We start from the raw sequence: 12378 nt of genomic DNA, 5'->3' as shown, positions 1-12378 counted from the left end.
GAGGAGGATTGTGGAGACCAGCTTCCACCCCCCACCCAGCCACACGGCTGACAGAGCTAGTCATTCTCAGCCCAACTTACTTCCCAGGGGTGTTATGAGAATAAAGTCGGGGCAGGGATGGCCATGTGCCAGTGAGCCCCTTCCCCGCTCGGTGGGATATAAATGTAAAAGATGCAGGATTTACTATATGTATAGAGGCAGATATTTAAAGTATGAATTCTAATATTTACTGTGGAATAAATACTTCCTAGATTACCGCTGCTTCAGGACTGTGTCTATATTATCTGCCACATATTTCTTATGGTTCTGACATTTAAAGTATTGGTTCCCTCGGTCTTCCCAAAGGTCTGACTCACCTGATCACTATGGACTTACATCAGAAGGAAATCCAAGGGTTCTTCAATGTCCCAGTTGACAACCTAAGAGCATCTCCATTTTTGCTACAGTACATCCAAGAAGAGGTGAGCAAAGCCACGTTTCATTTCATTTATTACATCTCATCGGCTTCCAAGCTAAATGGGGTGGGCTGGATGATCTCTGCACTTCCCATCCTAGGCCCAGGGAGTAAGATGGGCAGTCCTTCTTTTGAGTGTAACTGTCCCCACCTGTGATCAAGATGAGGATCAGACGTGAATGTTTGGTTGCAGGGATGGGGACAGATAAGGTGTTGACAACTGGCATTTCATTGGCTTTGGAAATCAGCAGTTTGGGACCTACAGCATTTTGGTGCATCCCAAGCCCTTTACAGGGATGTTTCCTGTTTGGGACACCCCAGACAGCCTGTAACAGGAGCCTCGTACACTTTGGGAAAGCTCTCTAAAGGGGAAAGGCATGTCGGAAAAAGAAGGGGAAGCAATGTTTAAATTTTGTGTTAGGAGTTTCCATTATCGCAAAACCAGTATGGGGGCAATCTTAAATTTCCACTGCGAAAGGTGAGGTGAAAATGACAACTTTGTGTATGGGGCACTTTTTTTTAACAGATTCCAGACTACAGGAATGCTGTGATTGTGGCCAAATCTCCTGCATCTGCAAAGAGGTGGGTGGATTGTTTACTCTTCAGAACCATTTAACTGTAGAGCCAACTAACTTTAACATCTGAAATTTGCAACTGTACAGGGGTTAAGATTACTTCTGACAAACTGCAGGAGGAGGCAGCGGGTATTAGCAGAAAATCTCAACTTTTGTATGCTTCTAGTAATAAAGCGGCTATTATTTATTTATTTATTTTTAATCTGCCCAATAAAAGACATTCTCTTGGTGGATTACAAAAGCTAAAAGAATAAAATACAATACAAAAGACACTCATAAAGTATCTGACAAAATACCTTGTTGTCCCACTTCTAAGAAGCATATGCAACAGCAATGGGAAAACAAGTAGGAAGACACGTTGGCTCTTCTGCGGAACATCTGTGCGCAGTACCAAAAATACTGGGCGGTCTCAGTCTTGCTGGTAATGTGAGGTTAAAACTGATCGCTGTGCTGTTTGAGCGTCACCCTGCTCCCAAGGTCCTACTAGGGTCTCCAAATGTAAAATATGAATGTGACAAAACAGGTGTTTGTGGAAAGTTGTGTTCCACACAAGTATACTTGTGAGAGCTTGGCTGGTCAGTACTTGGTAGTCAGCCTGGATTGTTTGCTGTGTAATATTTTTATTTACGTATTTATTTGTGACACTTATAATATCCCTCGGCAGTTCACAATAAATATAGGTGAGATGGCCTTTAATCTTTGTTTAGAACAGAAATACAAAAGAGCACAAAGATGATAAGTGGAACTGATACTGGCATGAGCCTGTTGGTCTTTTGGCATTGACTTGGGCTGACCTCAGTCTGCAACCATCAACTAAAATCCATAGGAGAGGAAAACCATCCATTCTTTGCATCATTCTTTGATGTTTCTCTCCTATATTTCATGTCGGTGTTGAGGTGTGTTAACAGTGTTGTCTTATGTTGTCTTTAGGGCACAATCGTTTGCAGAGCGCTTGAGACTGGGGATTGCTGTGATCCACGGGGAGGCTCAAGACGCAGAGTCTGACCTGGTGGATGGCCGCCATTCACCCCCGACAGCCAAAAGTGTTGCTGCCATTCATCCTAGCTTAGAGATACCCAGTAAGTAGCTGCATGTGAGAGCATGTGCTTCTCTGGAGGTGCGTTGCCTGTACAACAGGTAGCTTTCTCATGCAAGCTACAGCGTTTAGACAACGGTGGAGCTTTCTGGTGGAAAATTTGGGAGTTTGGCTCTGCACTTGGCCTTTTCCAGTTCCATTTATGGGACAAATGCGTTATGCCCCCTGTATCTGTGGAACCACGATTCGGCATGTGCGGTATTGAACATGATCAGGAAGATCCCATTTTCAGCCCTCTTCTGTCTCAGTGTGGTATGGTACAGAATGAGGCAATGCATGAGGGCGCTGAAGTGTGCTGTGGTGGTTTTGAAATGTGGCTATTAGGCCCAGGTTGATTCCCCCCCTTCTCCTCTCCCCTCTTGCTCATTGCTGTGAAGACAGCCTACTGAAGGTACTTACTTACTTACTTATTTATTTATTTCATTTATATTCCACCTCTTTTCCTCCTTAAGGAGCCCAAGGTGGCATACATAATCCTCCTTCTCTCCATTTTATCCTCACAACAAACCCTGTGAGGTAGGTTGGGCTGAGAGTCTGTTACCGGCCCAAAGTCATCTAGGGACCTTTCGTGGCCGACTGGAGACTAGAACCTGCATCTCCGGACTCCCAGTCTAGCACTCTAGCCACTACGCCATCCTGGCTCTTTATATGTATAAAAGCCAGTGCCCAGGCTGCTGTCTCTAACATGACCAAGAAACAGAACCTAGGTTGGGGCCCAAGCAGAGAAGAGCAGGCAAAGATTCCTGGGGGCTACTTTACTGAATTATGGGTAGCAGTTACACTTCTAGCTCTGGATTTTTACAGTTCTGTGAAGCTTCTGATTCCATAGAGCTTTCGTTTGTCTTGCTCTGTCACTCTCCAAGTGGTTTGTTGTAGAAGCTGTAAACTTCTGCAAAGACAGCCTTTGAAAGTGACCAGTAGGTGTTGCTGCCTTTTGTTAGGAAGTGAAATCTGCCATGGATTGCCTGTTTGTAAATGAATTAAAACCCTTGAATGAGGCCCATGACAGCCCACTGGGAAACAGGTGATGGACTATCAGAAAGTAAGATGGATGAATAGAATAGGGTCACTGGTACTCTCATGGAATCATAGGGTTGGAAGCGGCCTACAAGACCATCGAGTCCAACCCCCTGCTCAATGCAGGAAGCCTGATTCCTAGGCAGTCTCCCATCCAAGTACTAACCAGGGCTGACCCTGCTTAGCAGCTGACACATAACGTAAAAATGTCAAGATGACTTGAAACTTGGCACAGGTTTATAACAGTGTGGTTCCCACTGGAGAGCCAGTGTGGTGTAGTGGCTGGAGGGTTGGACTCCGCGTTGGGAGACCCAGGTTCTAGTCCCCACTCAGCCATAAAGCTTCCTGGATGATTTTGGGCCGGTCACAGACTCCCAGCCCAAACTACCTGACAGGGTTGCTGTTGTGAGGATAAAATAGAGAGGAGGAGGATTGTGTATGCCGCCTTGGACTCCTTAAGGAGGAAAAGATGCAGGATATAAATGTAATAAATAGAGAAATAAATAATTATGCAAAATTAGAAACACATGATCCATCTGACAGGCAACTTAAATTTTGGAGAGACATTCTATAAGTGACTTCCAGTGGCACAATTTCTGTATCTTGAAAGTAACATATTGTATATTAAGCTGTACTTTTACAAACTTTAAATAATAAAAAGTTAAAACATGATTAAAGAAAAAAGAGGCCCATGACTTGGAATCATTTATGTGAAATGAGAAACTTAGTTCTGCCTCCAGGTCCTTTATCTCTAACTAGCACAGTTTCTCCACAAGAGAGAAGTGCAGGTTACGTATTTTGGGCTCCAAAATTGTAACTGCCTTGTTAACGACGAATTGAAGGCCATTTTCTGCAACTGTGTTGTCAAACAGCAACTTAAAATGCCCTATCTCAAGAAATCTCACCCGCTTTTGGGACACTAGCTTGCACTCTTCCCCTCTATGTAGTGGACTGGTTTACATGTCATAGTAAGCCAGAATGGCTAAGGATTTTCGCTTATCATGAGCAAGCAAGCGTGCTTCTTGATCTCTCCTGCTTGTCTCCTCCTTCCAGCGTAAGTGGATAAACAAACCAGCGAACCTCTGTCCATGGTTGTTAAGTGTTCTGTCCAAACCGGGATCTCTAGCTTGTTGCTTTCCTAACAAGCTAGAATCATAAGCCAAGAACAAACCCTGGCTTCTCAGCAATTCCAGCTTACCATGACATGCGAGCTGGCCCAGTGCATTCTTGACCATCCTGAGGGCAGAGAGGCAGCACAGAAACGTAAAAATAAAACGTGGTGGTGTGTGCACGTTGGAGCGGTATCTTTGCATACGTTGGGAACCATTTAGTGTGGCAGAGCTTGAAAACGGATGAAATATTAGCCAGTGCGGCTCAGCTAGTGGAAGAAATGTAGGAGAGAAATGGATTCTCGATGAAGCATAAAACTGAACACTTGCCGGTTAACTCTGTCCATCCGAACCTATTTCTCCTCTCTTAGAGAAGGATTCTCACCCCCGCAGAGTTCCTGTGCTTTGGAGAGCTTTGCTGCTTGTAGTATACCAAGGAGTCGGAATTCAGATTCAGAAATACAAATTCAAAACCAGTTGTGTCCTCTGGGATGCCCTCTACCTGGGCAGCACCAGGGGGAACGCATCTACTGATAACATCCTGTACATAAGAATACAGGGGAAGAATGCTAGGAGGTGAAGGATATATGATATGATCCACTCTTTTGTTTTTCCTTCCTAAATCAGTGCTGATTCCAAAAGAGAAACCTCCCATCACGGTTGTTGGAGATGTAGGCGGAAGGATAGCCATCATCGTGGTATGTAGCGATCTTAGTGCAGCAATCTGTGGATTTTTAACTGCCTTTAGTGTTTGAGAGGGGAGTGTGTGGATAGGTAGGTGTTGTGAACGCTTCAGCTATGGGTGTTTAAAAGGCAGAAGCTCAGTTACATGCTATTTTTCCTCCTCTGTTTAAGTAATAACTCTTTGTTTTAGGAAAATAAAGAAAAATTTGGTTAAACAGTGTTGAATGAAACTCTCTACCTTGAGTTCCCCTTATGTACGTTGGAATGTCACAACAGACTTACGTTGTTGCTCTCTCTGTGATGGTCCTGCTTCTGGAAGGGTCTCCCGAGGGAGGCTTGCTTGGCGCCTACTTTGATGTCATTTTGGTGCCAGGCCAAGACCTATTTTATTTTCCAGGTTCTTTAATCTGACCTGTTTTGTTTTGTGCTGACTGCTTTTCTGCTGCTCTTCTAAGTTGTGGTGTATTGATGTGTTTGCGCTGGATTTGTTAACATTATGCTTGTGCATTCATTTGTTTTTATTGTATTTTTAATTCCTTGTACGCTGAGCTAGGAACTTGTTTAAGGGTGGGACATAAATTCCTTAAATAGTAGCATTTTGTATATTGGAATAATAAGCCATGCCATGTAAAAACTTTGTCTTAACCTCTGTAGCTTAGTTCCGCTACTGAAAAGAGCAAGGATGCTTCAGTGGAGAAACTCTTGCAGTCAGATCTTATACTTCCAGGTAGCTGCAACATCTTGTACAAGACATATTGAGGCTTAAGAGCCCGTTCATATTGTACTTAAATTTGGGTACGAAAAGTATCAGATGTGTTAGATGGCAAAAGCCATGTGAAGCGTCACCAGACTGTGTGTGTACGCTCTTCAACATTCAGTAGCTAGGTTTGTCTGCATTTAAACAGCGAAGCAGTAACTGGGAAAGGATTGTGACATAACATCTGCGTCTTCGTAGGAAAATCCAGCCATCTCAAACTGCATATGCCACTTAAATTGATGGTGTTACAGATGTATTTTTGTTTTAAATAATGCTACTTTTGTACCTGAGTTAGCGTTTTTTTGTTGTTCAGTTCAGTCGTTCAGTCGTGTCCGACTCTTCGTGACCCCATGGACCATAGCACGCCAGGCCTTCCTGTCCTGCACTCTCTCCCGGAGTGTGCTCAAGTCCATATTCATTGCATCGGTGATGCTATCTAGCCATCTCACCCTCTGCCGTCCCCTTCTCCTTTTGCCTTCAGTCTTTCCCAGCATCAGGGTCTTTTCCAGAGAGTTTTCTCTTCGCATTAGGTGGCCAAAATATTTGAGTTAGCGTTTACTTTTTACCATAAAATGCTTGGAGATAATTGGGTCCAAGATGCTGCCAAGTTATAGGGGCACATGGATCATGTTGGTCAGGTGCAGCTGCCCAAATTGAAGAGCTTTTAATTTGTAACCGTACCAGTTCTCTCTAAATTAAAGGGACAACCTCTCGCAATAATGGGAAGTCACTAATTCCCACGCCGTCTGCATTTGTAATTAAAATGAGGAAAGGCTTCTAGTAGCAGGGAGAGACAATTATTTGCTTTTATAAGCAAAGTTGTTGTTTTTTTAACTTGATTTCCTTTCTAGTTGTGCTCAATAGTCCGGTTTAAATAAAGTTAAAACATTTTCATCATAAGATAGCTGGTAATTATTCTCAGCCCATGGGGTTATTAGCTGAGCTGTTAATTCAGTTCTTGCATCGAACAACACATGCGAATGATTGCCACTTTTGCAAAAAGGCAGTCAGCTTTTCCTACTGCATAGTGACAGGAGAGTGAAGAACAAGCCATTTTAACAGATGTTGAAAGGTTTGTGCATTAGATGAAGGACTAAAGTTATCAAGGGAGATGCTGATACAGGAGAAGATGGATTAGAGCAGCCTTCCCCAATCTGGTGCCCTCCAGCTATGTTGGATGACAACTCCTCATATCGCCCAGCCAGCCATGCTGGCTGGGGGATGCTGGGAGTTGTCGTCCAACACAGCTGGAGGAAACCAAGCTATGGAAGGCTGGATGAGAGCAGGCAAGAGGACAATACCATGAACAGACACTATCAGTATGTTCTTAAGTCTCTCTGAAAAGCAAATCCGTTCTGTATCTCATTAAGCTTCCCAAGTGCTCAAAATCAAAACAATTCGGGCAGGCCTATGGGAGAATGCCTTGCTGGCTTGTTTGTTGCTGTGACCTGACACAGAAGCTCCTTAGGGTTTTTTTCAAAACTCATGTTTGGTAAAAGGAATTGTCAACGGCCATTTGTCATTTGGGACCGAGGCAGCACCCCTAGAAGCAAGAGGAAATGCAGTACAATTTGCATACCAGATAACTTTCCCCTCCATCCTGCGGCTATTGGTTGTTGCAAAGCTTCACAAAAATATGGTTGGAATGCAGCGATGGAGATCTCTAGGCCTTGATCCCAGAAGCCCAGACTTGGTTTTGCAGTATGCGATATTGACAGTGTCTCTAGGCAGAGGCTGAGCGATAATCCTCTCCCTGTTTGAATAATCAGTCTGCTCTTGCGTGCCTGGGATTCAGAGGCGATGTTTGGAATGATCTCACTCTTTTTGTAATAGGACCTCTGAGTAGTTGTGGTATCGTTTCTATAAAAGGTCCTTGGAATCCTTTGCAGAGCCCACACACAGGCTCATTGCTCTTTCACTTCTTTATTTTATTAAAAATATTCCACCTTTCCATTTTAAAATCCACAAGGCAGCTTACGATCCAGTATAAAAGGCACAACATAATGAACAACTAGACAAAAGCCAACAAAACAAACAGTGTAAGCAATAACTCTGAATCCAGACCAGACATCATACAAGTCCGGTCATACGCCAGAGAAACACAGCCTTCTCTTAAAGGGCTTCCTTAAAAAACAGTGGGATGGAAGCAAGGCATCCCAACAGTATTAGCACCACAACCAAAAAGGCTCTTCTAGGCGGGGCCTCCTATTTCAGACAGAATAGGCTCTGTGGAGCAAGCCCTCTGAGGAAGACTTTGCTATGCAGGTAAGGTCATGGGGAAAAAACAGCCCTCTGTATCCAGGGCCAAGACCCCTGTATTCCTTGAGCCACAATCCGGCTGCAGTCAATGATGTATGACTAGCTCTGGAGGCAACCTGACCAAGAAGATCCTTCTCTTTCTCTGATGTGACTTCGCTGAGGAAATACTGACATCCTGTTTCATGTCCTCTCGGCCAGGATGACATCATAGACGATGTGGATAGCTTCCTTGCTGCCGCCGAGACACTCAAAGAGAGAGGGGCCTACAAGATTTTTGTCATGGCTACCCACGGCCTCCTTTCTTCGGATGCCCCCAGGTTGATAGAGGAGTCTGCGATCGATGAGGTAAGCAAGCAAACGAGGCCCAGTTTTCAAGATGGCTGCTAGTTTCTGAAACTAGTGTGTGCATATGGACGCTTGCTTGGAAGAAAGACCCAATGAAGTAAAAGCAATTTACTTCAATGTAAATATGCCAAGTGTAGGAGGGGCAATGGCTGGGGGGATTAACTTGCAATGTCTAGCAAAGTGGCTGCTAAAGTTATAAGCATAATTTTGAGACCCCCCCCCCCCCGTTCACCAAAACTGCCCCCCCCATTTGCTTCATGCAAATGAAGTCGTGAATTTGGGAGGGTTAGGTCTTTTTTCTCCACATTAAATGGTAGCAGTCAGACTATGAGAAATGTTCCTCTGTTGCTTCTGAGACCTTTCAGCTTTGCAGCTTTTGTAGGGCAGAAACTTGTTTCACGGGGAGGGGAGAACCCCATAATTTTCTACGCCAGTGCATCTGTTGTTCTTGTGTGGGACTGTGGAACAGCAATTATACTTCTTAATCAGCTTGTGTGTTCTGCCCTTATAGCTGCTGTTAAGTTCGTTGAGTTTTGGAAAATTGGCATAGAAATGTGTTCAGCAAACAGCCCTTGGTCGACGTCACAACTCATGGCCTAACACTAGGGTTTTTTCCCCCTGTATAATGATTTTTGTAAGCTGCTTTTTTTTCCAAAAAAGTGAGGAAACATTTTTAATGTTTTAATAATATACACACATTAAGTATATAAAAAATAGCAATGGCATCAAAATATCTTCGAAACCAGCAGTGAAAGGCAACTGACAGAGGGTGTAAAGCAAATAGAAACAGACCAGCAGAGCAAAGCTCTTGGTCTCCTGCAGAGACCTTCAAAATACAGATTTTAACAAGGTTTGAAAACAACATGCTATAAACACACACTTCCTTGCTTCCTCCAGCCAGGATGTCTTTCCTAGCTGGGCCTTCAGGTTTTCTCGAGCAAGTGCAATTTGTGGCCACTCTGGCCTGCCTGAAAATGCCTGAGCTAGGCCAGCTGTTGATTCATCTGCTGCTGCTGTTCCACTAGGCTTCCAATACGTGTGTCCTGCTCTTGCTCCGAGAAGGACTATACGGGGGGTGGGGGAGCGCGGTTATTACCCTTTAGTCTTACAGTAACCCTGGGAGATAGGTCTGGCCAAGTGTGCTGTTGCTTGTGCAAGGCTGCCCAGTGATGGCAAACTTTGTGGCTGAGTAGGGATTTGAACCCAGGTCTTCCTGCACCACGTCTAATGCTTTACCCTACACAGGCTCTCTGGCCAATTGCCGTTTGTGGCAGCGGCTGCCTCTCCCTCACACCAACACAAAGCAAAGTGGGGGATATCTACCAAACCGTCCTTTTTCTGATTTCTCTGGTACTGAGAAATCAGAAAAAGGTAACTGGAGCTGTAAATCAGAAAAAGTTAACTGGGGCCGTAGCGACATGCTATGGGGAAGGTGCACTATCCGTTTTTGGCAAGCTTTAAAAAACCCCAGCAACTGCTGCTGCGAGACCCTGAGGTGGTAGGGTTGAGATTTTAACTCAGCTTCTTACCCCTTTGCCTTTTCTTTCCAGGTTGTGGTCACCAACACAATTCCTCACGAGATACAGAAGCTGCAGTGCCCCAAAATTAAGACTGTGGATATCAGTATGATCCTTTCAGAGGCCATCCGCAGAATCCACAACGGGGAGTCCATGTCGTACCTTTTCAGAAACATAGGGCTGGATGACTGATCATTTTTTGGAGGCTTAAAGAAGAAAATATTTCCAGGGGCCAAACTGGACATGTATAGAAACCGAACTGTGAAGCACTGTGGCTTGAACTTCGTATTTCAATGGGACCCATTTTGTTTAGTTGCTTTCCCCCGTCCCCCATGGTCCAGTTTAGTAGATGAAAATTTCAGAGCTGTTTTCTTTGCAGTTTTTGAGAGAAACGGACTTTATCCGCACATACACACCAAGTAAAAAATAAATAAATTTCTAGTCGCTGTTAGATTAGCTGCACCATTTATTAAGGACACATTCCTTTGGGGCATTCTTCTGCTCAAGCCTCACTGTGGTGACTTGGGTTGTGGAAGAGCCCTCTGCTTCTGTTCTCTTCCCTTGAGGGCTGCGTGACCAGGAGAGCCATTGCATGATGTTCAAAGGGGAGTTGTATCCCTGGGGCAATGACGTGGAATCATTCTCCTGGTCAGACATGTAAGCCCTTCCAGATCTCATCTGCCTGTAAGCAAACATTATACCCTTGCACCCTGTAGAACTCAAATATCGCAAAAGCGAACATGGAACGCTTGCATGGTGCAAACACGATCTTCGGTCTCTTCCCTTGTGCAATCCCTGTTTCAGTGGGGCTTGCGCAACAGAACGTCCCAGAAGGTGGTGCCCCAAGAATACAACACACCCACGTGCACTGGAGGTCGTGGCTTCTAAGTGTAACATGCCTTTCCCCTACAAAAACAGCTTGCTTATGAGTGCTTCAAAGGATTAATAATATACAAAGTAGCTACTGTATAGAATTTGCATTTGACAGGCCAAAAAACCTGAAGGTTGCACTGTTGTACGCAGTTCAGTGACATTTTTTGTAGAAGTGCTTTTATAGGAAAAGCATATGGAATATGCACTGGTATTTATTTTCTGCAGCAAGAAGAATAAAAGATTTTGTTTTTGTGTGAGCTTCTTAGGAAATGTTTGTTCAGCAGTTGTGCTGCTTTTGTTAGCTGAGCAATACCCCTGCGGAAAATGCGCACGTGTGCATCTTTTTTTGTATTAGCCACCCTAAATAATTTGGTGTTGTCAGCAAACTGCTCACTCCTAACTCCAGAGCATTTTTAAGAAGTTAAAAAGCATTTTCCCATTACTGATCCTTGGGGGACCCACTGTTTACATTCCATTTATTCCTGAACTGACCATTTATTCCTACTCTGTTTTCTGTTGTTTAACCAGTTATCTATCCATAAGAAGACCTCTTCTCTTATCCCATGACCGCTAAGTTTGCTCAGGAGTCTTCAGTGAGGGACTTTGTTTACTTGGACTTCCAAAAGGGTTTTGACAATGTCTACTGGATTACCCCCATCCATGTGTTTATTGACACTTTTGGACTCTTAAAGGTTAGACAGTACTTACCTTCGCAGAAGCCATGTTGATCCTTTTTCAACAGGATTTGTCCTTCTCTATGCTTGATAATTTTATATTTAATAATGCTTTCCACCAATTTACCTGGAACAGACAGTAAGCTAAGTAGCCTGTAATTTCCTGGATCCCCCCGGATCCCTTTCTAAAGATTGGTGCTATATTGAACACTCTCAGAGTCTAGTGCTCTTTGGGATAACTCCCTCCCGACCCATCCAAATTGGATCCCTGATGCTTGCTTTCGAGTAAGAAAACAGCTGCTTGCTATGTGTTAAAGCAAGAGTGTGCAGAAGGTAGGTCTTTATCCACTGGTAGATCTCTGTGTGATTTGCAGTAGATTCACTAGGGGTTCTGGTTCTGAGCTGCTTACCAGCAGCAACAATAAAAAGGCTTTCTCCCCCCCACCTTTTTTTTTCTAAATTGGGTGGCTGAAACAAAGGAAGCATGAAGGGAAATCAGCAGTGGATGTCCATGTGAAAGGGCTCACTGCTGGAACTGAAGAAATTCCTGGACTGAGTATGTCCTTAGTACCGCCCTGTCCCTTAATTCTAGGCATATGTCTCCCCCCACATACACATTTTCACATCTGGCTCAGGGTTGTAGACCTCAAGATTCTAGTAAAACAACAGCAAAGTAGATCCTGCAGTGCTGAAGTTTGCCCCACCTGTACCTGTATTAAAGGGAATGGGTATTTTGGTTCTGAGTTTGACCATTGGCCCTTCTAGCTCATATGGATTGGCAGCAGCTCTCCAGGGTCTCGGGCGGGGGTCTTTCCCAGCCCTACCTGAAGATGCCAGGGAATGAACATGGGTCTTCCTGCATGCACACCGGGGGCTCTACCACTGAACTACAGCATTGCAGGGGGTGCTGTTCTGGTTTTGGACAAAATGACAGGCCTTAATTGTAATGACAGCCTGAAACGTGAACAAATTACCTCCATTGGCTTCTTGCCTCCCCGCTCCCTGTGCTTATCTTGCT

General features: G+C 44.3%; 2 protein-coding genes across 8 annotated transcripts in view; both read left to right on the top strand.

Moving 5' to 3' along the window:
• PRPSAP2 (phosphoribosyl pyrophosphate synthetase associated protein 2) overlaps positions 1 to 10943 on the top strand; it is a 41486-nt gene extending 30543 nt beyond the window's left edge. For all 4 annotated transcript variants that reach the window (XM_084818128.1, XM_084818126.1, XM_084818127.1 and 1 more), the window contains 6 exons: positions 346 to 461; positions 981 to 1036; positions 1960 to 2108; positions 4879 to 4949; positions 8150 to 8296; positions 9847 to 10943. In XM_084818128.1, the coding sequence (XP_084674254.1) occupies positions 346 to 461; positions 981 to 1036; positions 1960 to 2108; positions 4879 to 4949; positions 8150 to 8296; positions 9847 to 10005 (698 nt within the window). In that variant the 3' untranslated portion in view covers positions 10006 to 10943. The remainder of the gene's footprint in view (positions 1 to 345; positions 462 to 980; positions 1037 to 1959; positions 2109 to 4878; positions 4950 to 8149; positions 8297 to 9846) is intronic.
• Positions 10944 to 11165: 222 nt separating this feature from the next.
• Positions 11166 to 12378, top strand: part of SLC5A10 (solute carrier family 5 member 10) — a 109239-nt gene continuing 108026 nt past the window's right edge. For all 4 annotated transcript variants that reach the window (XR_014785488.1, XM_084818123.1, XM_084818124.1 and 1 more), the window contains exon 1: positions 11166 to 11378. Coding sequence is in view for 3 of the 4 variants with exons in the window: in XM_084818123.1 (XP_084674249.1) it covers positions 11250 to 11378 (129 nt within the window). In the remaining variant the exon portion in view is untranslated. The remainder of the gene's footprint in view (positions 11379 to 12378) is intronic.

The sequence above is a fragment of the Heloderma suspectum genome, chromosome 12 (genome assembly GCF_057233095.1).
Source record: "Heloderma suspectum isolate Gila_16-S chromosome 12, 16-S_ref, whole genome shotgun sequence".
In the NCBI taxonomy this organism is placed as follows: domain Eukaryota; kingdom Metazoa; phylum Chordata; class Lepidosauria; order Squamata; family Helodermatidae; genus Heloderma; species Heloderma suspectum.
This window is presented reverse-complemented; position numbering and strand designations above follow the sequence as displayed.